The sequence below is a fragment of the Dasypus novemcinctus genome, chromosome 3 (assembly GCF_030445035.2).
Source record: "Dasypus novemcinctus isolate mDasNov1 chromosome 3, mDasNov1.1.hap2, whole genome shotgun sequence".
Classification (NCBI taxonomy): domain Eukaryota; kingdom Metazoa; phylum Chordata; class Mammalia; order Cingulata; family Dasypodidae; genus Dasypus; species Dasypus novemcinctus.
Genome location: NC_080675.1, coordinates 123,183,749 through 123,210,930, shown reverse-complemented (window position 1 = coordinate 123,210,930; position 27,182 = coordinate 123,183,749). Strand labels below are relative to the sequence as shown.

The 27,182-nt window shown below is 38.6% G+C and overlaps 1 protein-coding gene across 2 annotated transcripts in view; it reads left to right on the top strand.

Moving 5' to 3' along the window:
* Positions 1-914: 914 nt before the first annotated feature.
* Positions 915-27,182, top strand: part of SCG3 (secretogranin III) — a 38,736-nt gene continuing 12,468 nt past the window's right edge. Inside the window, exons 1-10 of one of the 2 annotated variants that reach the window (XM_004462155.5) lie at positions 915-2,250; positions 2,910-2,962; positions 3,463-3,508; positions 3,603-3,818; positions 8,538-8,680; positions 9,882-10,031; positions 12,578-12,755; positions 15,757-15,873; positions 19,269-19,352; positions 20,940-21,077. In XM_004462155.5, the coding sequence (XP_004462212.1) occupies positions 2,160-2,250; positions 2,910-2,962; positions 3,463-3,508; positions 3,603-3,818; positions 8,538-8,680; positions 9,882-10,031; positions 12,578-12,755; positions 15,757-15,873; positions 19,269-19,352; positions 20,940-21,077 (1,216 nt within the window). In that variant the 5' untranslated portion in view covers positions 915-2,159. The remainder of the gene's footprint in view (positions 2,251-2,909; positions 2,963-3,462; positions 3,509-3,602; positions 3,819-8,537; positions 8,681-9,881; positions 10,032-12,577; positions 12,756-15,756; positions 15,874-19,268; positions 19,353-20,939; positions 21,078-27,182) is intronic. The other variant, XM_012526625.4, reaches the window with a different exon arrangement.

Sequence of the window (27,182 nt, the reverse complement as noted above, 5' to 3'; positions counted from 1 at the left end):
AAGAATGTAAACTGATTTGTACCTCACTAGGACTACATAGTTCATTTGATCAGAAGCCTGACGTGATTCCTAGATTTAGTGTAACCATGTAAACATAGTCACTTTGGGTACAAATGGCAGAAAAAAGTAAAATAATATCTCTTTTTTTGGCAAGTAATGTAATGTACTCAACAGCCATTCCTTACTTTTATTCCATTCAGAGTTTCTCCCAACTGCAAACATATATGGAGGGAAGGAGTGAGTCGGCACAGGACAAAAGATAAAGCAAGGCTGAGAGAATAGGTGAGACACAGAATGAGTCTCAGGATCAGTGAATACCTATTTCAAACAATATTGTTTAATGTTTCTTAAAAGTTGAAAACATTTAATGATCCATTTTTAGGCTATATCAGAGTATTCCTGGGATCTAAATGACTTAATTAAAACAAGTACCCATTTCATCACCATAGTAAGTAAGTTAACAGAGGTTGTCATCTCTGTTTTAAAGAAGAGGAATCTAAGGAAATTTATTCTTCACTCATTTGGGATTTTTACGCATGGCTTAATTTTTTAAAATCCAGTATACTAAAAAAAAAAAAAAATCCAGTATACTGGGCTAATAAGGCTATGTTATCACTGCCAAGAAAGGGCTATTTATTTTGAGATAGATGGTTAGATTTAAAGTACTCTTTAGATTCTTAAAAGAAGAATTTGAGTGATTTCCAAATTCAAAAACCTCCAGTGAGGAAGATTTGTTTGCTTGTTAGCTAGTTTATTTGTTTTTAGGTACTTGAACAACTAACTTGCTCCTTGAAAAGCAGGGGTGTGGAATCAAAGACCTGATTGTGCTAAAGTCTTCTCTTTGGTCATTATTCAGATTGGTTCCCAGCATGCCACACTCCAAAGGAAAAGGTCCAAGTTCTGTTTAAAAACCAGGAACTGGAAAGCTTACTCAGCACCCTGCTCACATTAGAGTTGCTTATATTCATCATTTAAAAGTCTTTTGATAGCTCCTTATATGCAGTAATCTTCAGCTGCCAGGAATATTCTCAGAATATAGGAAGTCCCTCCCTGATCTTGCTATAATGAAAAATGATTTTCACACTGTCTGCTCTCTTGAACCATCTCTGAAACAGCCAAGTCCTTAGACATAATTAATTCTGGGGAAGAAATTTACTGTAGAAGTGTAGTTTGTTGTTGTTGTTGTTGGTTTGTTTGTTTGTTTTGGAATGAAATTAGCTTTTGCTACTCACCTACACAGGACTGAGGAGAACACTCACACTTAGCGGAGCAGGCAATGATTTGTTGTTCTGTTTCGGCTTCTGGTAAGAGTGTGTTGCATCAGTCTGACTATTTGAAGGAGAGTTCCTTGAATTTCCCAATTTATAAGATTCGGGAGAGCTGAGACACAAATAAGAGCAACAAAAGATGCTTGGTATGTCAATTCAAATCACAAAAGGCAGGACTTTTCTGAGGCTGTAAGAATTATGTTTACTTTTTGGGTACAGAATTTGGAATGAAAAGAAGGGATCCTGGAGCAGATTTCCCGTAAGAATAATCTCAACACAATCTTTAACACAAGGTTATCTAGCTCTCCTTGACAGGTGCACGGGCAGAGAAGGCATTTGGTCCCTGAGGTAAGGTTTACTTGGGAGGTTATAGTGGTGTCCAATCTTACTGCAGTCCAGCTGACCCTGAGCTCAGGGGCACCCGAGGACTGCGGCACAGAAAATACGCTAGCCGGCCTGTGCCTCCCCGCCCCCGCTCCCGTTCCATTCCCGGGGAACTGGAAGCGCGTTGGAGTCGCTGACGCCATCCCTTCCCGCCCCTGGCTCGCATGGAGCATGCGTTCCCTCTCTCCCCTCTGAAGGCGAGAGGCGAGAGAAAGGCTACGCCCTAGGGGACCCTCGGCCGCCCGAGTCACAGGAACTTCAGCACCCACGGGTCGGACAGCGCTCCCCTGCACCGGAGGACCTGCCTCGCCAGCTCCCGGAGCCTTTCTCATCCCATCACTCCACAGAGGAGCAGACCTCCACCGGCCGCCCGTTCCAGGCCACTGTCCTCCGGGACGCACCCGCCCTCTTGGCTCTCTCTGTTTTTACTCCTCCTTTTCATTCATAACAAAAGCTACAGCTCTGGGAGCCTGGCGCCAGACTGCTTCCGAAGCCAAACGTGGAAGAATGGGGCTCCTTTGGACCGGCACCTGGATTCTGGTGCTGGTGCTCCACCGCAGCCCAGTTCAAGCTTTTCCCAAACCGGGAGGCAGCCAAGGTAGGTGGACACTTTGATCCGTCTCCCTTTTATTTTGACACTAAAAGATACAGCTTGACATAATCCGTGAGCTGTAAATCACCTTGCCTCTTTTTTCTCATTACATCCTACCATGCATATTGACGGAGAAATCAGTTTGAATTTAGAGACCAAAAGATTTTTTCCTTTATTTTTTAAATGATAGAATAATAATATGGGTTGTTTTGCAAAGAGGGGTGGCTTTTCCGCCTAATAAAGAGGCTTGGGGTTTTTTCCGTGTTGTTTTATAACCTTTCCCAGATATTCTATTTGTATCATGTGTAATACATGATGATAGAACTCTTAATCTCCAATAATACCGATCCAAATTATGTTCCGGCTGCTTGAAAACAGTTGGTAAGACAAGTTTTAGAACTGCATGTTAGATTTCTGGTCGGAGGGAGGGGGAGAGTGTGGTTCTGTTAACTCAGGAAATACACCAGTGTAATAAGCAATGCAACATTAATAGTAATTGCTATTGTTTAATCTGGTAATCTTTGTTAATATATATTTTGTTTCATAGTCACGCCCCCCAAAATTTCTCCTAATATTTGTTTTTATTTTTTAAAGGTTTTTAGTCAGAAACATATTGAATCTTTCCAATGCACAATTAAGTTTATATTTGTGTGTGTTTATTCTAGATAAATCTCTACATAATAGAGAATTAAGTGCAGAAAGACCTTTGAATGAACAGGTAGGTCAAAAGTAAAATTATAAATGCTATTTCCTTTTACTCTACTTATTACTATTTCATGCAATTGCGCTATGGCATTTTAGCTATTTTGACTTCACAAACCAGTAATTTAATAGTAAATTGACCAAAATTAGGATGAGAAATCTACTTTTGGCCATTTCTATGTGCTGACAATTATATACACAGAATTCTGCATAACACATAGAGCCTGTCTGTATCATAATTCAGATCCACATCACATCCCCCTTCCTATAAAACTGCTAAATTTACCAGAGATTTAGCCTTCGCTAATATTACAGAAAAAGAGAAAAGTATCTAGAGTATCTGTACTTTATTTTATCTCATTTAATTCTTATAAAATATTTTGAGATAAAAATTATTATTTACATTTCACAAATGAGAAAACTAAGTCCCATGAGGATTAAATCACTTGGCTGTTATACTTTGTAAATAGTGTGGCAATGATTAAAGACCAGTTTTATCCCATGTTTGTTTCACAGATTGCTGAAGCAGAAGCAGACAAGATTAAAAAAACATACCCTCCAGGTAAAAATAGATTATGTTTGTGTTAATTCAAATAATATAGACCCTGAGTATCTTAACTAAAATGGATGTGTTGGGCTTGGGGCATTTCTTCCAGAAAACAGCACAGGAGAAAGCAATTATTCCTTTGCTGATAATCTGAACCTGCTAAAGGCAATAACAGAAAAGGAAAAAGTTGAGAAAGACAGGCAATCCATAAGAAGCTCCCCAAATGATAATAAATTGAATGTGGAAGATGTTGATTCAACGAAGAATCGAAGACTGATAGATGATTATGACTCTACTAAGAGTGGACTGGATCATAAATTTCAAGGTAAACAAGAAAAAACATTTTGCTACCACTTTCTCTAATTTGGAGTTTCCTATTATGGATTAAGAAAAATTCCTGTATTTTAAAAAATATCTTTTATAGACTTAATAATTCTTTATTAGTTGGGCCAAAAATCAAGTTAAAACCCAAACTTACTGATAATGTGCAAATCTCTAGCCCCACAGAGGCCCAAATTTTATTTTCTCTTTAAAAAATTCCTCACCAATGCTTTGAAAATTTTTTTAATCTACACTATATATTGTGTTTTTAAATTCATTTTAATATTTCAATTTATTTTAACTAGTAATGCAAATGAAATATCATAATTCTTATATAATTAAATCAATAAAATACCCTCCCCAAACAGGCCAAATATCTATTATTTCCTTTTCCATATTTTCCTCCCAGCAAAATCCTTTCTCCCTAAACCAACCTAACATTATCTACAGTTCCTCTCACAATCTATTCCCCAATGTTTCTTATCAGTAACTCAGATTTCTATTCTGAAATATAGACATGTACAACTTTCTATCTACTTAACATCTTTCCTTGGATATTTCAGAAACACCTCAAACTTATGTCCAAGATTAAACTCATTATCTCTGTTCACCTCACAACCTAGCCCTGTAGTATTGTTTCTTTAGGAAACACACTACTATCCATCCAGCTTTTCAAGACAAAAATCTAGGAGTCAAGCTATTTCTCCCTTCCCTCACATCTTGAATTTCAACTTACCAAACATTTTTTACCAATTTTATCTTCTTTGTCTCTCTCAAATCTTTTTATCTTCTCTCTATCCCCAATCATTGCCATCCTAGTCAAACTACAGCAATATCTAACAGATCTCCTAGCATCCACTCTGCCCTGTCCAACTCATTCTCCATCTGGCTGCTAAAGCAATCTTTTCAACACATAGATATGAGTATGTCACTGTCTTGCATAAAAACCTTTAGTAGCCCATTTCTCTTGGGATAAAAACCAAAATCCTTGTAGTTCCTCAGACCTACATGGACTGGTTCCTGACTACATCTCTTGGTTCTTCCGGCCTATATAATCTGATAAAATCTTTTTCCTTTCTTTATTATTCTAGTTTGAAAGTTTGTGATTTTATATTGATAAACATGATTACCTGATTAATGTCTCTTTCCACAACTAAAATGAAAGCTTCGTGATAGTAGGGGCAGTATAGCTCTGGTGCCTGGATGCTCATGAATTCATTGAATGAATTTATGAATGACTGAACAAATAGAAAAATACACAGAGTATTAATGAGCTGCTATATATCTAAGCACTGTGGAAGGAGATAAGTTTTCCATTCTGAGGACCAGTGCTTAGGAGTAACTACAGTTTTCGTACATATCCTTTTTTGTTCCCTGGTCACAAGAGAATTATGCTGATTATCTCTGCCAGAAAACAACTGCTAATTAAGTTGCCCTTTCATAGGACATCATGGTCTAAGAGTTCAGAAGAGTTTTGCATGCATAGGGTGGGGTAGTATGATACATTTCATATTGCGCGTTACTCAGGAAATTTGTTTCTTTTTAAAATCTTGAATCTGCTTTTTTAACTAAAAACTGGAACTAGAAATCAGTAGACACTGAGCCTACTGGTTTACAAAGCAGAACTCAGCCATGTAGCCTGAATTCACCATATAATTTAGTTTTAAAATTTAGTCTATTGTTTGCTGGGTTGCATTGATTGATCAAACTGATTGGCATGCAGGCAGAGGCACAGCTTTGCTTGTGATTTGGCTACTAATTTGAGCAACTTATTTTTAATTTGTTCAACATTTTACCCATGCTAAGTGGGTTCAAAATTACCATGTGGTAGTCCTGCTGGCTTGACGTTTACCTTAGGAGTCATTGTAACTCTGCCTGAGATCACAGAGAACCTGGACAAAAGTACTTGGAGAGAATGATTTATGGGGAAGCTTCTGGTCTCCCCTCACATCCTGAAAACCCTTGACCCACAGGGGTTGTGACCACCAAAGTGAACAGAACATCAGAGGCATGCAGACTCACACCCCAGCTGTGCTGTAAGACGCTGGAAGTCTTTGTGGAGGGAGGGCGACAGCACCTAACTTCTACAAGGTGACCTCTGAGACCTAATCACTCCTTTAGGAAACCTCCAGATGAAGTTGAGCTATAGGGCTCATCAGTTCTCCTTTTCAGAGTTCTCTGTAGGACAAGTGAGTCAGAATTTTTCCAAGTTTCTTTTATGAAGCAGTACTTTGGGGCTCCTGTGTATATTCACCTAACAAACATTTATTGAGCGATTAACTAGGTTTTAAAGTAGACAGGAAGCTCCACACAGTCAGAGACCAGGCCTAAGCCAATCAGCACTCTATTATCCATGTCTGGCTATTAATTAATAGACTGCACTAAATATTTTATTTAACAAATGAATGCCAAGTGCTATATTAGATGCTGGGGATCCAAAATATAACTAAACAGATGATAAGACATGGCCCTTTGACATCCACTTAGAATGTTGTGGGTGCTTAACAAAGGTTATGAACATTGAACCTATGTCTGACTTCTGAGAATATGTACAAAAGGGTGAAATATCCCTTTATGAGCTGAAGGGAATCATTCTGAGTAATTCTGTCCAGCTTAGGAGAGCCAGGTGAAACCAGTGGAAGGTAAGAAGCAATGCCCACATGCTCCACTATTAACCCCATCTAGCAAAGCCCTGCTAGGGAAATCTAAGTTCCTGGCTCAAGAGAATACAGCAGTGCAGTGGAGGAAAAAGAGTATTTCTTCTACATGTTGCTAATATATTTTTGTGAAGTAAGTAACTGAAAAGCAGTCATCTCCGTTATTTTCCAGCTCCAGCAGCAATCGATATTCTTCCTTTTTCAGATCCTTAGGGATAAGTGGGAAGGGAAATAAACTCTTCCCCCACTGCATATGCTAAGGCAGTTTCTGCTGCACATATTTCCAAGAGCCTGACTTCCAGCCCACAAATGGAAAAATCAGGTCTTATATGATAGTGAATCTTGCTCTTGAAAAATATGGATTATGGACTCAATTTTCAACCAGCCAGGAGGGGAACTGATTTTCATATTAATAGTTTTGGGGTTTTTTTTGTTTGTTTGTTTTTTGTTTTAGGAAGCTTTTCTGCTTCCTTGTAACTCTGGGACACAGGGCTCAAAGGACTCACAGCTCATGGGTTGGCCAACAGCTCGGCAGTTATATACCATCAGAGAAATTCCCATCTTCTGTGTAAAATCACCCACTCACTTGCCTAAGCTTCTTTCCAAACAGCAGGAGGAAGATATTCTGCCAGAAGCTGCTAATACCTCTATCTCCACAGATTGGAAGAGAGGCCAAGGGAAAAAGTCCTCCCTCTGAATCCCCAAAAGCCAGTGGGGAAAGGGGCAGAAACAGCATAGGAATACTGGGTCTTTCTTTCTTTGAGTGACTAATTGAGGATCTGGCCAAAGATTCAATTTCCATTTCCTCCAGAAGATAATTCTGGTTTCTTTATTTTGGGTCCAAAGCCACTACACATAATAATAATATATTAGCTTTTGTACAATGCTTTGCAATTTAAAAGGTGCTTTTATATTTTATTTCATTGAACTCTCACAACCACTCCCATAAAATACTCTCATTATTCTCCTTTACAATGGTCCAAGGATATGTAGATAACAAGAGGCATCACTGGGGCTGAAATTCTGATCTTGCCAATCTGCCTAGCAATGACAGGGACAGTTAAGTGCCTTGTAAACTTGATCTGCTCAATGTGGTATCAGCTGGAAAAGATCAATTGATTCCTGGTCATTTTCTGTGGATGTGGGGTGGTACTTCATTGCCAGCAATCCTCCTGAATCCTCCCTTTCCCTCCAGATCAGATCTTGTTTTAATCTAAAGTAGTGCTACCAAGTATATTCCCAGAAAAGCTAAGGATGCATATTTGCATGCTTTTCTACAAATATTTGCCTAGATTTATATATTGCTTTGCATAGATCTTTTGCCACATTTTGAAAATTTGAATTGTAGGCACATAAAATAAAATAAGTTCCCTATTCTCCATAGGACCAGGCTTGTCACATTAAGCTGTCATATGTAAGAGCACTCTCACACATGTTTACTAGAAGTAAATATTTATTCCAGGTAAGTCATAAAATCTTTATCACATACTCTTTGATTCTAGGTGCAGGGCAGATTCCCGCACCCCAGGAATTTGCCTGCAAATGTGTAGAGAGAGAGAAAAAAAAAAGTGTAGAGAATATTATAATCAAGTCCATAAATGGAAGTGAAATATCAAATTATATAATGTATGGAAAGGCCCTTTGGACAAAAATGGTATACTATATAAATATGGAAGACTATAAATAAAAAATGTAATATTGTTTGTATTATTAGTTATTATAAATTGAGAGGCATTTTGTATTGTTTTCAGTTCTTCCTCCTAAAATCACATAAGAAATTTCAGAATTTCCATGATCATCTTAGTTTCTTAACTTGAAGTTCAATTTTTTCTTAGAGAAGTTGTAGGTTTACAGAGATATCATACATAAAATACAGAGTTCCCATATACCTCCCTATTATTAACACCTTACAACAGAGTGGTATATTTGCTGTAATTGATATAAAGTCCAACTTTATTTCAAGTGTGTGTGAGTGTTCAAGAGTGAAGTAAAGATCAAATATGTATTATGATCTATGAAATAGGTCCGTGATCACCATGATGTGAAACTGTGTTTGCTCTGTTTAGATGATCCAGATGGCCTTCATCAGCTAGATGGAACTCCTTTAACTGCTGAAGATATTGTCCAGAAAATTGCTACCAGGATTTATGAGGAAAATGACAGAGGAGTGTTTGACAAGATTGTGTCTAAACTGCTGAATCTTGGCCTAGTAAGTAGAATATGTAAGAGTCAATATAGTTCTCAGAACTATTTGGAGTGTGCCAAGAGTCCAAGTCACTTCACTCAAGTAGCCTCTAACACATCTACTTTGTGGTAGGTACCAGAGGTTTCAAGGACAAGTAAGGCACCATTGTTTCCCTTTAGAATTTTATCAGCTATCAGAGGAATTAGACTAGTAGACACATGACACAATGCAAGTTCATAAGAATCATAAAAGCAGTTCAGCATGGCAGAGGATGATTATATCCAGTTGGGCAGTAAGGAAAGACTTCAGAGGAGGTGTTGAAGTGAGTTTGGAAGGATAGGATTTGAACCACCAGATGTAAAAGACATGGACAGGTTGAGAAGGAAAGTTCATGAGGGGAAGTGGATGTGGCTCAACAGACAGAGCTTCCACCTACCATATAGGAGGTCCAAGGGTTCGATACCCAGGGCCTCCTGGCCCATGTGGTGAACTAGCCCACGCACAGTGCTGCTGCGGGCAGGGAGTGCTGGCCCATGCAGGGATGCCCCCATGTAAGGGTGCCCCCCATGCAAGGAGTGGCCCCTGTGCAAGGAGAGCCGCCCAGAGCGAAACCACAGCTTGCCCAGGAGTGGCGCAGCACACATGGAGAGCTGACCCAGCAAGATGATGCAATAAAAGAAGACACAGATCCCCGGTGCTGCCTGATGAGAATAGACACAGAAGAACACACAGTGAATGGACACAGGGAGCAGACAACAGAGGAAGGAGGGAGAGGGAAGAGAAATAAATAAATCTTTAAAAAAAAGAAAGCACATGAGCAAAGGCATGTAACATGTGTTTGGGACATTCCAAGGAATCCAATTTGACCCCACCACGGTTCTACTCCCCAGCCCTGACATAGCCCTTAGCAGGCTTTAGTAGAGCGCTAACTTGGGGTTTCAAAAATTGCCTGACTACGACCTACAGCCCTGTGGGAGCAATTCTCAAGATGTTTCTCAGAGTAGGTGATCCATGGGCTCCAAAAGACACTTCTGCCCAGAAGTGTTGGGCAACCATCATACAACCAGCATGTAGTAGAGGTGTAAACAAGGGTTGTTCAGAAAGAAGTTTCAGAAGATTCTTTCCTCTCTTAATAATGTGTTAAACGGCAGAATTCAGTCTGGCTATATTGTTTAATCACAAAAATGGGAATAGCTATTATACGCATTTTTCCTCTATATAACAGATAACGGAAAGCCAGGCACATGCTCTGGAAGATGAAGTAGCAGAGGTTTTACAAAAATTAATCTCAAAGGAAGCTAACAATTATGAGGAGGAACTAAATAAACCCACAAGCAGGACTGAGAGCCAAGCTGGAAAAATACCAGAGAAAGTGGTAGGTATATTTGAATGTATATGTGTATGTTACATTTCTGTATATGCATGTGTGTGCATGGATGTGTTTGTGTCCTTGAATCTGTATATAATTAATACTTCACTTGGTGACAAAAAAGATTTGGGATATGTGGCATAGTTATCTCACTTAAAATGTATATTCATGAAATACCAATAAATTAAAATTATAAATAAACTCTGCTTTGGAAATAATTTAAAGAGTACATGTTATATTATGTAGTAAAGGTTACATATTATATCACACCAGATAGTGAAATAGCACATAATATTATGTGAAATAATAATTTCATATAATAACTGTTTGGACAATCCCAGTGTACTGGAATCACATATCTCACAGCTTTTTTGGTATCCAACTTCTGCTTACAGTGGACATCATCATCTCTTCCAATACTCCAGCAAAGAAACTTGGGTTGATCTGGTCCTCTGCCTCACCAGCTTTTCAGATGTTTTTAACCAGCTTTATTCTTTATAATTTCTATACCATAAGATTCAACTGTTTTAAACTGTGCAATTCAATGACTTTTAGAAAATTTAGAGTCATGCAACCACCTCCACAATCTACTTTTAAAATATTTCCATCACCCCCAAAAGATCCCTCATTCCCGTTTACAGTCGATCTCTGCACCCTCACCAGCTTTTCTATTTCCCAGTGCTAGGTGCCTGGTGCTGCTTCTTTGTTCCATGCTGTGCTATTCCACTTGCTCCTTCCTCTTTTCACTGGCCTGTTATCCTCTACCCACACTAGTCATCCATCCTTCTTTCCCCTTGCTGGCCTCTTTGCCTCTTCAACTTTTCCTGGGCCTCAACCAAGCTACTGGGATCTTATTCTCCTCTCTGAATCTATCCTGACCATAGGTGAATAATAATTCCTCACCTCAGCTTTGATTTTCTTCACCATAGCACCCCATGACTCCTCATCTCTTCCAAAATCCTATCCTAAACACAAAGAAAAAGAGTTTATAGGCTTATTGTCCTTTATTAGAGAAAGCTAGAAAGCAGAAATTGGCTCTGGATTTTTTGGCCTAAAAGCTCTCCTTTGTTCTCCCTACTTCCAACCCAGCTGCCATCTCTTAATTAGCTATGAGAGATTTACCTGCTCTAAGAAAGCTTTCTAGATTTATTAAAGTGCTCATGACTTTTGCTCAAGTTGAGTCTGAACTAAAATTGATGTAGCTATTCTCATGATCCTCTACTCCCATTATGTATTCCTTATTCACCCATCAATTAAATATCTATATGCTTGACCTGTTCACTCATGCTGTCTAAATGCCTCAATTATCCTATTCTCTCAACAAGTATTTGTTGAGTGCCAGTGGTGGACCAAGCACTGGGAATACAATGCTCATTTAAAGAGGCATAATCCCTGCTTCTCATGCAGCATAACATTTAGTGGAAGAGGTAGATGGACTTGAAGTAGTCTCACTGTTTTATTTACAGATACATCAAGAACTTTGAGGAAAGAAACATGGTTCTATGAAACCTCATAAAAGAGGAACCTGGACTGGACTTAAACGCAGGTTCCTCTAAGCAACTGAAACAAGACAGTGGAACTGGCTTACAGAGAGAGAGAGTGATGAGAGATCAGGCTGGAGGTGAATCCACATCAGACCATGCAGGACATTATGAGTCACATATGGATTCTGATCTTTAGCATAAGAGCAATGGGAAAACACTGAAAAATTCTAAGCAAAGGAGTTACATGATTAGACATTTTTAAAAAGATTACTTAGGCAACAGTGTGGAGAATGTATTGTGGGGAATGGTTTGGAGATGGGTAGCATAGCGGTTAGAAGATGAGATAGAAAGATACCTTGGACAAGAATGGGATAGTGGAGGAGAGAAATGTACAAACTTGGGATAAATTTTGAAAGTAGGGTTAACAGGGCTATTGATAGATAGGATGGGGAGCGAGGGGAGGACAATGAGACAAGAAAGGCTTTTAGACTTCTGACTAGTACACTGAATGGAGAATGGACCACTCAGTAAGATGGGGAACACTGGACAAGGATCAGGCCTGGGAAAAAGAGTCTTTTGCACCCATCCACACAGCCCTTAAAATGTCACCCAGAAATCCCTTGCGTGTTACTGCTCTTCCAGTATTAGGTATTCTGGCAGGCTCTCCTCCATTTTGCACCATCTTTCTTGGTAGATTCTGTGAACTCAAAGGTCCCCTCCTTGATGAAAGGCAGTTTTACAAGGAGAAGTCCCTAAGAACTGAAGGAGGACAACTTGGCCAGTGCAAGACATCCCTCTTCTTACCTGGCCAGGAGGCAGGGTCTACGGGGGGGTTTCCTGGAGGTGGAGAACCAGCTCCTAAGTCCCTGACTGTATAACATCCTAAGTGACTAGATGCCCACCTGCCTAGAAAAGGGTTTTAACCTCCAGGACCTTGTGAATGAAGATGCTTCCTTGCATTTTATATTCAAGGGTACCACGGAGGAAAGAACTGAGTTGAAGTTTCATTAGTTCTAACAGTATCTTTTTTTTTTTTTTATTCCCCATCCCCCTTTCCCCCCACTGGAGACTCCAATGGCAGCAATTCAAGAAGGTTTTACTAATGGAGAAAATGATGAAACAGTATCTAACACCTTAACCTTGACGAATGGCTTGGAAAGGAGAACTAAAACCTATAGTGAAGACAATTTTGAGGAACTCCAATATTTCCCAAACTTCTATGCACTACTGAAAAGTATTGATTCAGGTAAACACTGTGCTGTCGGACCACATGGAACAGAAACAGTCATTTCAGGAAATGTGTGGGTGCCCCTCCACCCGTTTTCAGTTTCCAAATGCAATCTTCAATGACATACACTGTGAGCTGGGGGAAAATAGTTCACATTGGTTTTTTTCAAAAGAAATAAGCTAGTCATGAAAATATTTAGGAAAGGACAATCAGGAAATGTGGAGTTTCTAGATAATTTAATCTTCTTGTTAACAGAAGGCTCATTTATTTGTTCAGCAGACAATTATTGAACAGGCACTGTGTACAAGGTACTGGAGTGAACCTTGTGCAGAGATGGAGATGAGTCAGTCTGTGTCTCTGCCCTTACCCAGTTCAGCCTCAACTCTTGTTGCAAATATTTTTAAAAACTAGATTCATTTCCCTCCCTTCATAGTAACAGCATATGAATCATTGTTTTTTTTTAAAGATGATTCAGGATGTTGCTTTGTAGACATTTTCATTTCAGTCTTCAAATGAGTTAAGGTGGAGGATATTGGACTAAAGGAAGTCAAGAACCCAAAACACACTTGGGAAATTATTTATTTATTTTAAATTAGTCCTTACTGTGTCTTGCTCCTTTCTTTATAGGTGTACCAATTTAAGTTAACTGTGGATTTCAAGATTATTTTTTATTAATCTGTGAGGAGGATAATAATGAACACAGTTTCTGTTGTTGTGATTGTCCAGAAAGATGCCCTGCACTGCCTTAATGACTTTTCCTCTCCCTTTTCTAAGATTCAGCTCCCGATTGAAGATTTGCATAAAGATTTCTGTAATTTTAAAATGTTTCCCCCAAAAGTGACCTTAGAGTGAGCATTCATTTCTGGAGAACAACGTTTGTCCTTCAATTCCAAACATTGGCCAGATGGCACCAGCCCTCTCCTGGTGTTTGCAGGGCTGGTATACCTTGAGGGTTCATTCTGAGCCATCTTGCCCATTTGTTGGCAGATGCTCAGCTCAGAATCTCTGAAGAGCATCAGAATGATAGCAAATACTTATATGGATGCCCTGGAGCAAATAATATGACAACTGAAGTTATTATTTACCAAGCTCTTTCCCATCTCTATTGTCCCACTTCTTCTCCCTTCTTTCCTCCCTCCCATCCTTGTGACTTTTGTTTTTATTTTTAAATTCCACTGTACTTTATGTTCTATTTTTACTTGTTTTTATCTTTTAAATTTCTTTATCCCACTCCTTACTGCCTTTATTTTTCTAAAATTTTAATTTAAAGACTTATACTGGAGTCTTTGATAGTACCTGTCTTTCTCACCCAAGGTCTGAATGAATTGAGAAATAATAAATCAGGTGGAAAACCAAAATATCACCTCTGTTACTGATAAAGGCTGGGTTGTAGGAGGAGAGCTAAAATTGGTCTTATTTGCTCCTATTCCTGGGATCTTGGGACAACCTACCCCAGTGACAGTTTGATTCTGCAGAGCAGGCACTTTTCCCAGATTCCTGCCTTCCACTGCTGCCTGGGAGGTGGCGGGGAAGGAGGAAGATTCTAAATCTCCAGCCAGTCAAGAAATGTGCACTCATGGCTATTGCCTACTAATCACGTCCATGGGGAGGAAAAAGGTTAGGAGTATTTACATGAAATCCCTCTTCCTGGGGACTAGAAGAGTAAGGGGAGGAGTTCCCTTCTATTTTGTTTTTCTTTTCTTCAAAAAAATGGAAATAGATTTTTTTCCTGACTTTTAAATTAATGCATCTACTGATCTCCTATGGAATCATCAGCCCACAAAGTACAGAAGAGTACGTCAGCTGTGAAGGGTTCACATGAAACTATTAATAGTAGTTACCTATAGGAAGTAGGAGTTGGGGCAGAGGAGTGAGGAAAAGGATGTTTACTTTCTCTTTTATTTACTTCTGTGCTGTTGGAGTGTTTTTACTGTATGCATAAATTCTTTCAAATGAAATAAAGTTTAAAAAGCAATTTTTGCTGCTGTGCAAAAAAACCAACATTACATTTTAAAAATAAATACATGTGTGTTCTTATTTTCAAATATTAAGCTCGGTTAACGAATACTACATAGCTATTTATTTCTCTACTTTTCCTGTAGCATATTATTGGTTTTAAAAGATACCAATGGACATATTGTTCTGGCCTTCGAGAACATATGGCCTGAGCAGAGGAAAGTTGTTAGGTTACCAATCTCCTACCCTATCTTTTCAATTCATATTACCTGGGGTTGAAAACTGTCTTAATCATCTATTCTAAAATATTGTAGATAAACTAAACCTTTTTAAAGAAGCTCTAATTGCTGATTTCTGAAAAGGTTGGTATCCATTTACATTGTCCTGTCTCCCCAATGAAGTCCAAGGCGTTTTGTGACTTAAATATACATGAAGTTTTTTTGTTTTGTTTTTTAAGATTGAATTTATGTATTTATTTCTCCCCTCCCTTCCTCTCACCTCCCTCCCTCCCTCACCTCCCTCTCTCACCTCCCTCCCTCATCTTCCTCCCCCGTTGTCTGCTCTCTGTGTCCATTTGCTATGTGTTCTTCTGTGTCTGATTACATTCTCATTAGGTGGCTCCAGGAACCAATCCTGGGACCTTCTGGAGTGGCAGAGAGGCGATCATTCTCTTGCACCACCTCAGCAACCTGATCTGCTGCGTCTCTTATTATCTCTTCTTTGTCTCTTTTCATTGCATCATCTTGCTGCACCAGCTCTCTGCATGAGTCATCACTACTGCGCAAGGCAGTACTCTGCGCAGGCCAGCACTCTGCATGGGCCAGCACTCTGTGTGGACCAGCTCGCCACATGGGCCAGCTTGCCTTCACCAGGAGGCCCTGGGCATCAAACCCTGGACCTCCTATATGGTAGACAGGAGCCCAATTGCTTGAGCCACATCCACTTCTCTGGTTTCAAGAAAGAGAGAAATATTTCAATAAGATGTAGTTTTTTAAGTTGACCTTGAAATACGAATTGTATTCCACTAGTTTTTAAAAAATAATCATTTCATCTTTTTATATAGAAAAAGAGGCAAAAGAGAAAGAAACACTGATTACTATCATGAAAACGCTGATTGACTTTGTGAAGATGATGGTAAAATATGGCACAATATCCCCAGAAGAAGGTGTTTCCTACCTTGGTAAGAGTCCTACTTGTTTTGCTTTTAGTGTGGTTTCTTTCCATTGTCCAAAGTGAAGGAGAGATTGGGCAATAATTGCCCATTAATTTGGTAATTTACACCAAAATAGCTTGAACCATCTGGGTGACCAGATTTGCGAGATTGATAACACATACAAATAAAATCAACCATAAAGTTTTCAACTTTTTATCTTTATAGATCCAACTTGAGTACAGACTTTTCACATTTATTATCTTTTGTCTTATTAGCATTTTCTAATTATCTCCATAGAGGCAATATTGTTAAAATTAGACTAATTAATTTTTTTCAATTGTGTTTGGAAGGTGGGGACTAAGAGTTGATTTTCATCACTGAGATATGTTTATGGTGCAAAGGAAAGAACACTGGACTTGGGGGGTCAGAAATCCTGACTCCTGGTCCGAGTTCTGTCACAAACCAGCTTTGTCAGTCACCATGCTAGGCCACAGTTTCTGCAGCTATAAAATTAAGGGTTTTATTATCTACGACAAGGCTTGGTAGACTCCTGCCCATGATAACATCTGGTCCATCACCTATTTTTGCAAAATATATAAGCTAAGAATGTTTTTTACATTTTTAAATGGAAGGGGAAAAAATCAATAGAAGAACAGTATTTCGTATTTCAGTGTCCATAAATGAAGCTTTACCGGAACAAAGCCATACTCATTTGTCTATGTGTCGTCTGGGCCTGCTTTTGAGTTGTAACAGCAGAGTTGAGAAGTTGTGACGAGACCATGTGACTGGCAAAGTCAAAAATATTTATTATCTAGTCCTTTACAGAAATAGTTTGCCAATTCCTGGTTCCTTGAGACTTACAGATAAGCTTGAACCTTCTTTGATTCTATACATTGTTTTATTTTAAAGCCTTTTGTTTTCCTGCTTAGTTCAGTGAATAAATAAATACCATTTGTCTCTGATGTACTTTGGGCAAGATGACCTTATTCTGATGGGAGAGAGAGAATTCAATGGAAATTTCACAGGGCAGAGCAACCCAGAATTATTCTATATGAACTCCAATTTTTTTCCCAAATGAAAATCGTTTAACTGTTTCTTTTTTTCTGGATTGCAAAGAGCATATTTATTTTAAAAGTCAATCAATACAAAAAGATGTTAGAAAAAGAAGTTAAAATAATTCATAATACCAGCACCCAGGTAACAGCTCGGTTTATATCCTTCTAGGTGTTTTCCTATGTGTGTATATCCATTCCTTCATTTGTTTTATCATTTTCTTTTTCTTTTTTAAACACAAATGGACTTACACACAGTGTTTTGTGACCTACTTTATTCACTTAACAATAGATCAAGGACATTGTTTCAAATCATTGTTTCATCAAAAAATTCCACTTTTATTCATTTATCCTATGGAAATAAATCAAAGATACCACAAAGGCTTATGGGCAGGGCAGGTATTTCCACACTATTTATAGCTATGCTGTCCAATATGGTAATCACTAACCCCATGTGACTATTTACTAGTAATTAAAATGAAATACAATAAAAAATCTAGTTTCTCAGTTGCACTAGGAACATTTCAATTGCCATATGTAGCTAGTGGCTGCTGTATTGAACAATGCAGAAATGAATGTTTCCATCATGGCAGAAAGTTCTATTAATGTATAGGAGCAAAACAATGGAAATAACCTAAATACTCCATAATATGAGAATATCTAAAATAATTTATTCCTGTGATAGACTATTGTATTTAAGTTTTTATATTTTTGGGTTTTCTAGTTGTAAAATATTGTCAATGAAGACTTATGGCATGGGAAAATATTCATGATATAATATTGAATGCAAAAAGTCATTTAGAATATGACTTCAATAATGGTGTCAAAACAAGGATATGTGTATAGATAGAAAGTGAAGGAACTGTAACAAAACATCTCTGGGCAAAATATATTATTTCTTTCTTTATAATTTTCTGTTTTCTCCAATAAATAAATAAATATACCTACATATAACTTATACAGTCAGAAAGTGTTATATTTTAAAGGATTTGTTTGTATAAGCATATTAACTTTTGACTCCTGCTGTCATGGAGATCCACTCTCAGGTCTCTAATGGCTCAGAGGTTCTGTGGGTAGAAAAGAGTGGTTTGACCACCCTCCTCTCCTCCCATCTCAGGGTGTGACAAACTATAGGCAATGACCCATCTCTCTTTCCTCATCTGGACAGTATGTGGTGACTACAAAAGTTTCTCTCTGTAGTTTCTATTTCAAATAAGAAGAATGCAATACATAATAGAACATACTGAGTTTTTCTTCTCAAAATAGTGGTGGGGTAGGGTGGAAGGAGGAGATTACTTGGGGAGAAATATAAACAGTAACAATGGTATCTTCCAGACTAATCACAAAGAATTGCTTGTTTGTAAATGGCTAAAAGGCCTGTCCTTAAATAATATAGTGAGGTAGATATATGGCTGGTTGAACAATCCAAGAGTGTGGGTTCTAATTCATTGTCTATCTTGAGGAGTTCAGAGTCTAGACTCCTGTCTAGTAGCACTTTTTTGATGTTACCCCAAAGAGCATAATTAGGACAAAGGCAAAGATACAGATTTCAATTTAACATGAGTAGGAAAATTCTCATCCTTAAGGCCACCTAAAAGTAGAACTGGCCACCTCATGAAATAGTGAGGGTCCTGAATGACAAAAATCCAACTGTTTGGAGTAATCAAAAAGGGAATTTATTGGCTCATGTACCTGAAAAGTCCAGGGGTGGAAGTCATCTGACTTCAGATTTGTGAAGTCCACCAGTAGTGTCAGGAAGTCTCTCTCCATCTCACAGCTCTTACTCAACATCGATTCTTTTTCATACAAGTGTCTCCCTTGTGGGAACAAGATGGCCGGGACAACCCCAATCTCACATCCTCACAGTACAGCAAGCCCAATGGAAAGAGAGCCTCATTGGGTCTCATTGGCCTGGCTTGAGTCACATGTTCACCTTGAACCCATCACTGTAGCCAGGGGGACGGAAGACTTCGGTTAGCCAAGCCTGGGTTATGCCATATCCACTGGAGCCAAATGTGCTAAGAGTGGAAGAAGACTGGCTTCTCCAAGGGAAAATGTTGATGTTGAGTAGACCAAAGTCACAAGTGTCCACTTAGGTCCCAGCCCCGAAAGTGTTCTAGCAGGGGCCACAAGGATATGGAAGAGACTTCTACAATGAACTGATAGGAAACCGAACCTTAGAATCTTGAATTATGTGCCTTTCATCCTTAAAGTCTATGATTCCCAGAAATAAAATCCAAAGACTCTTATTAGCAGCGTTAAGATTGTAAAATTGCTATTGTGAATTTCTGATAAGATTTAAACATTTTTAGTAAAGTTTGATATCATCTTTCAGGAAATAAAATTATATTTCTTTCCCACCCCCTTCAGAAAACTTGGATGAGATGATTGCTCTTCAGACCAAGAACAAGCTAGAAAAAAATGTTACTGACAGTAAAAGCAAGCTTTTTCCAGGTATGATTTAACTATTCTAGCTTTTAGAACAATTACCCTTTTGATTGGTAAATAATGAACTTCAATAAATACTCATTAAAAAAAACACAGATTAAAAAAATTTTTAAATCCAATCATAGGATTAAATAAATGTATCCTTGGCAATTTTGTGGCCAGTTTCAGCACAGAAAGCTAACAACAAGAAACACTGAAGAGTAATGTAGGTCTTAAATGAAGATTTCTTGAGGTGGCGGCTGATGGGAAAGGAGGGGATAATTCACAAAACTGAGTAATCCTTCCTAAAATTCTCCTTAGGTATCTTCCTCTCTCTGCAGAACACCACTTCTTCAGACTATTATCCCTAGCCATCTGTCCACTCCCCTCTCTTCCTTCTTCCCTCTCTCCCAGTTCTCTCTTCCCAGGTCTTTTCCTCTCTGCTCTGAGGAGGTCCTGTGCCCCTCATGTGGTACAAATTCTTTAGGTCTGCATCTCCACCCATCACCCAGCTCAGAACAGCAAATAGCATGGAGACAAATTGTGGAAGGGATCCCCCTTTTAATAAAAAGAAGGTGGAGCAAAAGAGAGACTGCAAATTCTTCGAGTTTAATCTTTTTGTCCATATTACAGAAATTATCTACATCAGCCATTAAAATGTTGCCATTAAAAATGTTTTCAAGTGGTTTTTAATAACCTGAAAAGAATCCATGATGTTAATGACAAAAGCAAGACAAAAAATTGTACTATGAAAGAAAATTATGCGACGAAAAAGAAATAAAGATATCGTAGCACTAGTAGTGGATGTTTTGGCATAATGAGGCAATGACATGTCTTTTTTTTTTTCTTCTTTCTTGTATTTTCTGTTTTTTATGTAATAAGAAATCCTTTTGTTGAAAAAGAAAAGATTATTGCTAGACAGCTTAAGTTTCCTAATTTATTGACTGCAGAGATAAAATTTTTATCAAGTGATTATCTACTTTAAGGTTTAGGATTTTTCAAAAAGGAAAGGCAGTTATTTTTAAGTCAGAAGCAAGCAAGGACTATCCCTTCTTGACAGCAAGGATCCAATTCGCATTTCACATTGGGGTAATTGGGGGTAAAGGAGTGTGAAGAAAGGCAAATGGGGCATGTCCTGCCTTAAATCCCAAATCCTTGGGTGCTACTCTGGGCAACAGACTGTTCAAAAACCCAACATCAAGTAGAGATTGGGCAAAAACAGAATTATTTAATTTGGAATCAAGCCCCACTAAATTTACTTTGGGTCCTGACATTTCCAGTTTGATTGCCTACATTGATTAAAGAAAATAATCTACACTCTAATGATAGAACGTGGCAGAAAGAAAACAATGCTAAACCAGAATCTGAAATGTCAGGGTTTGGCCCAGCACTTTTGTTAACTCAGCAGATGACCCTACATATGTCCCTTGCCTCTCTGGGCCTCAGTTTCCTCTTCTGCAAAATGAAGGATTTGACTAGATAGTCACTGAGATCCCTTTTAGCTCAGAAAGTGATCTGACCTCAAAGTGTGCCTTTTAAAGTTCATTTCTACATTAGGAATTAGTAAATAGATGGGAAATGTAGATGTAACTGTAGTGTATAATCTGCTTACAGTACCATCAGAGAAGAGTCATGAAGAAACAGACAGTACCAAGGAAGAAGCAGCTAAGATGGAATTGGAATATGGAATCTTGAAGGATTCCACAAAAGATGATAATGCCAACCTAGGAGGAAAGACGGATGAACCAAAAGGTATGGAATCACCAGCTCTAGGTTGGTAATGAAATTGGGAAAGGAAAAGCTTTCACCACACCTTGGAAGTGTAATTCAAAAGCTAGCCCCACCAAGTCTGAAAAAAATTAGCATGGCCTATATAGAAAAGATTCAGCACATAGTATTTTTATTTGAATAGCAATCCTTTTTAAAATGATCTTTGGTCTCTTGGGGTGGCAAATTGGTTTCATCTTTTGGTCTTTAGTATCCAAGTGCTTTTGTGCTTGGGGAGGAATACCCACTAATATTTGTGTATCATTTAATGTCCAATTTATAATCTTAGGAATTTAATAGCAATGTTTCTTTCAACTTAACACTCTAAATAATCACCTACTGCTTATTCAACAAGATCATCAAAATTTATGGATTTAATAAATTTCCTTAATCATTGAAAAAGTGATTGTAAACTTGATGAACAATTTTAAGGACTTGTTAAAATCACAAATTTAATATATCAAATTTCCTTAAATAATCTGAATACCTCAGAAAGCAAAAAAGGTACACATAAACTAGCCCAGTAGTTGTAAAACAGATTAATACTCTTACATCAAAACCAGTCACAGACTTTGGACTAGAAAGACACACAACTCTCTTCTCTCCCAGAAAAATAGCTAGAGGACAGGCAGAAATGGTCTGGAAAAAAATCTTCTAGGGTTACAACACCAGGCAAAGGCTGGACACCACCTAGAAGAGAGAGGGACAGAGGAAAAGAATCATGATGGCAAAACTGTGAGTTAAAACCTCGGCTGCTCCTGCTGGCGTCCTCCCCCACCCTAAAGACACTTTTGAATTCTCAGGCCTCTGGGCCAGCTACAGACAAAGGGGGCCCCAAGGAGCCACAACCCCAGGAAAGGGAGAGAGAAGGAAAAGACTCATCTTTTGACCCACAAATTATGTCCGCTGTGTCCCAGAAGCCCTTCCAGGCCCGGTGGGCCATGCCATTGTTTGCCTGGGAGCCAGCTCAGGACTGGAGATCCGGGACTAAAGAGATCCAACCTTCTCAATCTCCCTTTCTCCAAAGCCGGACTGATTGTTGAGGATGCAGATGGGAGTCCTACCCAGGAAAAGGGAGGGGGCTGCCAGTGAAGGCTGGAGAACTGTCCATGAGACGTTAGAATAAAAGGCTCTTAACTTCAAGGCAGGAACCTATATCACACTGATCCCACCCCTGTTGTAGCAAACATACTCTGTCCAGGTATTAAAATGAGAGGGCTGCCAAATATCGCCTTTTGCTGGCAGACCAAGGAAATTCACATTAGGAAATTAAAAGTAAATAAGAGAGGCTTTTTCCACCTTTATAGCTTCCTGCCCAAGGCCCTAGGAAGCAGCTCTGCAACCTATTACTAGGTCCAAACCAGTATTAAGCAACTAACAGGGACAATTCTAACAATCCAGGTTGAACCAAGAATTAAAAAACAGCAGTGGGAAGTGGATGCGGATCAAGCATTTACATGTCCGCCTACCATATGGGAGGTTCTAGGTTCAGTTACTAGTGCCTCCTAAAGAAGGTGATCAAGACAGCAAGCTGACATGACAGGCTGGTGTGGCATGCTGATGCAACAAGATGACATGAGGTGATGCAACAAGGAGACACAAAAAGTAAACACAATGAGAGACACAATAAGCAGGGAGTGGAGGTGGCTCAAGCAATTGGGCACCTCCCTCCCACATGGGAGGTCCCAGGTTCCATTACCAGTGCCTCCTTAAAAGAAGGTGCACAGACACAGAGAGCACACACCTGGCAGACAGCGAGTGCAAATTATAAGGGGAGAGGGAAAAATTAATAAATTAATCTTAAAAATAAATAAAGAGCAGCAGTAACACACAGCCTCCCACCAAAAAATCTCTATGAAAGAGAGAGAAATTGAGCATCTGTGGACATTACCATCTTAATCAGATGCCTAGACATCACTAAAAAATTATGAGCCATTCTAAGAAAATGGAAGACATGGCTCAGGAAAAGAAATATGTCAAAGTCCCAGAAGAGACACAGGATTTGAGACAATTAATCAATGAGATGCGCACAAATTTCCAAAATCAAATTAATGAGTTGAAAGACTATATGGCTAAAAAGATAAACATCAGGAAGACATTGAGGGAGCACAAAGAAGAATTTGAAATCCTGAATAGAAAAATAACAGAGCTCATAGGAATGAAAGACACAATGGATGAGATAAAAAACATATTAGAAGCATACAAGAGCAGACTCAAAATGATAGAAGAAAGAGTAAGTGATATCAAAGAGAGAATAGCTAAAATTGAAGGGAGAAAAGAACAGAGAGAGAAGAGAATGGGAAAAATTGACAACACGAAACGCAACAGCATGTGTGATAGGAGTTCCAGATGGAGAAGAGAAGGGAAAGGGAGAAGAAAGAGGAAATAATAGCTGAAAATTTCCCAACTCTCACAAAAGAAATGAACTTACATGTCTAAGAAGCTCAACCATACCCCAATCAGAATAAATCCAAATAGACCTTCTCCAAGACCCATACTACTCAGAAGGTCAAATGTCAAAAAGAAAAAGAAAATTCTGAGAGCAGCAAGGGAGAAGCAAACCATCACATACAAGGAACACCCTGTAAGACTTAATGGAGATTTCTCATCAGAAACCATGGAGGCAAGAAGACAGTGGTATGATACAATTAGGATACTGAAAGAGAAACACTGCCAATTGCTAACTATTTATCCAGCAAAATTGTCGTTCAAATATGGAGGTGTGTATAAAATAGTCACAAACAAACAAAAACTAAGAGAGTTCATGAAAAAGAATCCACCTTTGCAGGAAATATTAAAGGAAACCTTAGAGCCTGAAAGAAAAAAGACAGGAGAGAGGGGCTTGAAGGAGAGCATAGAAGAAAGAAAAGCAGAAATGATAACTGAAAAAGTAAAAGGACAAATGAAAATACAGTCTAACGTATAAAACCAAAGAATAAATGGTGGAAGTAAATAATGCATTTACAGTAATATCATTGAATGCAAATTGATTAAACACTCCAATTAAAAGATATAGGTGGATAGAATGGATAAAAAACATGAGCCATCCATTTGCTGCTTATAAGAGACTCACCTTAGACCCAGGGATACAAATCAGCTGAAAGTGAAAGGTTGGAAAAAGATACTCCATGCAAATAGTAACCCAAAAAAAAGCAGGGGTAGCTTTAATAATATCAGATAAAACTAAATGCAAAAAGTTATGAGATTAAGAAGGTCTTTATATAGTAATAAAAGGGACAATCCACCAGGAAGATATAAAAGTCATAAAGATCTATGCACCTAACCAGGGTGCCCCAAAATACATGAGGCAAACCCTGGTGAAACTAAAGGAAGAAATAGATACCTTTACAATAATGACTGGAGACATTTTTTTTTTAAGATTTTTAAAAAATTTCTCCTCCCCCCCCAAGTTGTCTGCTCTTTGTGTCCATTCACTGTGTGTTCTTCTGTGACTGCTTCTATCCTTATCAGCGGCACCAGGAATCTGTGTTTCTTTTTGTTGCGTCATCTTGTTGTGTCAGCTCTCTGTGTGTGTGGCACCATTCTTGGGCAGGCTGCACTTCCTTTTGCACTGGGCAGCTCTCCTTACGGGGCGTGCTCCTTGTGTGTGGGGCTCCCCTACATGGGGGACACTCCTGGGTGGCAAGGCACTCCTTGCGCACATCAGCACTGCACATGGGCCAGCTCCACACGGGTCAAGGAGGCCTGGGGTTTGAACCGTAGACCTTCCATGTGGTAGACGGATGCCCTATCCATTGGGTCAAGTCCACTTCCCTGACTAGAGACTTAAACACATCACTCATGTCATTGGATAGAACAAAGAGACTGAAGATCAACAAGGAAACAGAGAACTTGAACAATATGATAAATGAGTTAGATCTACAGACATATACAGAACACTGCATCCAAATTCAGTGGGTTTTACATTCTTCTCAAATGCCCATGGATCTTTCTTGGATAGACCACATCCTAGGCCACAATGGCAACTCTCAACAAATATAAAAAGATTGAAATTATACAAAGCAGATCAAAACGGAATGAAACTGGAAATCAAGCAAAGACAAGAAAAAGGTAAATTCACAAATGTGTGGAGGCTGAACAACACACTCCTAAATAATCAGTGGGTCAAAGAAGAAATTGCAAGTGAAACCAGTAAATACATTGAGACAAACAAAAATGATAACACAACTTATCAAAACTTGAGGGATACAGAGAAGGCAGTCTTGAGAGGGAAATTTATAGCCCTAAATGCCTATACTAAAAAAGAAGAAATATAAAGGATCATAAGAGGATATTATGGAAGCAGATGTGACTCCAATGAGTGGGCTCCCACCTACCACATGGGAGGTCCATGGTTTGGTTTGGTTCCGGTGCCTCCTAAAGAAGATAGTGAGCTGACACAATGGGCATGTGCAGGAAACTGATGCAACAAGAGACACAAGAAGGAAAACATAATGAGAGACACAACAAAACAGGGAATGGAGGTGGCTCAGGCAATTAGGTGCCTCCCTCCTACATCAGAGGTCCCAGGTTCAGTTCCTGGTGCCTCCTAAAGAAACAAGAAAGACAAACTGACACGTGAGTACAAACAATGAGCAGGTGGGGAGAAATAAATAATCTTTTTTTTTAAAAGAGGATATTATGAGAAACTGTATGCCAACAAACTAGACAACCTAGATGAAATGGACAAATTCCTAGAAAGGCACAAACAACCTACAGTTACACTACAAGAAATACAATAATTTAACAAACAAATCACTTCTAAAGAGATTGAATTTGTCATCAAAACTCTCCCAACAAAGAAAAATAAATTGCTGTATATTCATACAATGGAATATTATGCAGCTGTAAGGAGAAATGAAGTCGTAAAGCAAATGACAACATGGATGAACCTGGAGGACATTATGTTGAGTGAAGCAAGCCAGACACAAAAGGACAAATACTGTATGACTGCACTACTATGAACAAAATATAGTGTATAACATATTGTATGATTCCATTTATGTAAAATGTAAATATCAATTTATAAATAAAGCTTAACTTGAATACTTAAATTCCTTATACTTGATTTATGGATCAGATAAGTTATTATTTATAATAATATTTAAGGATATATAAGTGCAGATATAGGTCTTCAATTAAACTGATCCATAATTAAAAAGAAATGCAATCACAAAGATGTTAATACTATGGATTTTTACTTTGTCTGTCATTGTGTCTTTATTCTAACAGCTTCCCAGGGTTCAATTTTTACTCTGCCCCAGTAAGTTTTCTAGATATAAAATTTACACCTTCCTGGGATTTTAGTAACTTTGTAGACCACCAAAGAAAAAAATCTGTGAGGTTGCAAGTTCTAAATTTTTAATCCTTAATTTTAGGTCAGAATGTGTGATCTGGTTACATAGTTAGGTGGTTCAAGCCCCTTTTATTTCAAAGCCGTGCTGGTTACATCATGGAAAATTGGCATCCCTAGCTCTCACATTCAGATTCTTTTCTGAAATTTGGTGTCTTTACCAGAAGTTGTGAACAGATGGCTTGTACCTACCTTATTTTTCTGTCACTATGATATCATGACCTCTTTGGTATAATTGGAACCTTACTTATATCTGATGTCTCATTAGTAGGGTCATCTGGAGGTTTTATTCCCTGGGAGCTGAGGGAATGGGTCAGTGTGTTTAGCTCATTCATCAGGTATAGGGGGTTTCCAACTAACTTATCATCTGAAAACCTACCATTGAGCTTTCTTTTCAATAATTATTATATATGACCATCAGGAGCAAAAGTAAACTTTTGAAAGATAGCTAACCAGGAAAAGAATGGTTTTGTGGCCTTGACAGAGAGCCGGAAATTGGGCAGTGCTGAGCAGTGCAGCAACTCCCTGCAGAAACCCAGCATGCCCGGTGTAATCGTATTTCCCCGGACCTCAGCAAAACTTTTGGCTGAGGTAGCATGCTCAGTGCTTAAGACAATACTTTGTATTGCTGTGGAATGGGTGCTGATGGGTCTCTTTGCTTTTTTTTTTTTTTTTAACTTAATTTCAGGACAGTTGTAGAAAAATACAAGGTCTCTCTGGTTTTTTAGGAAAACATT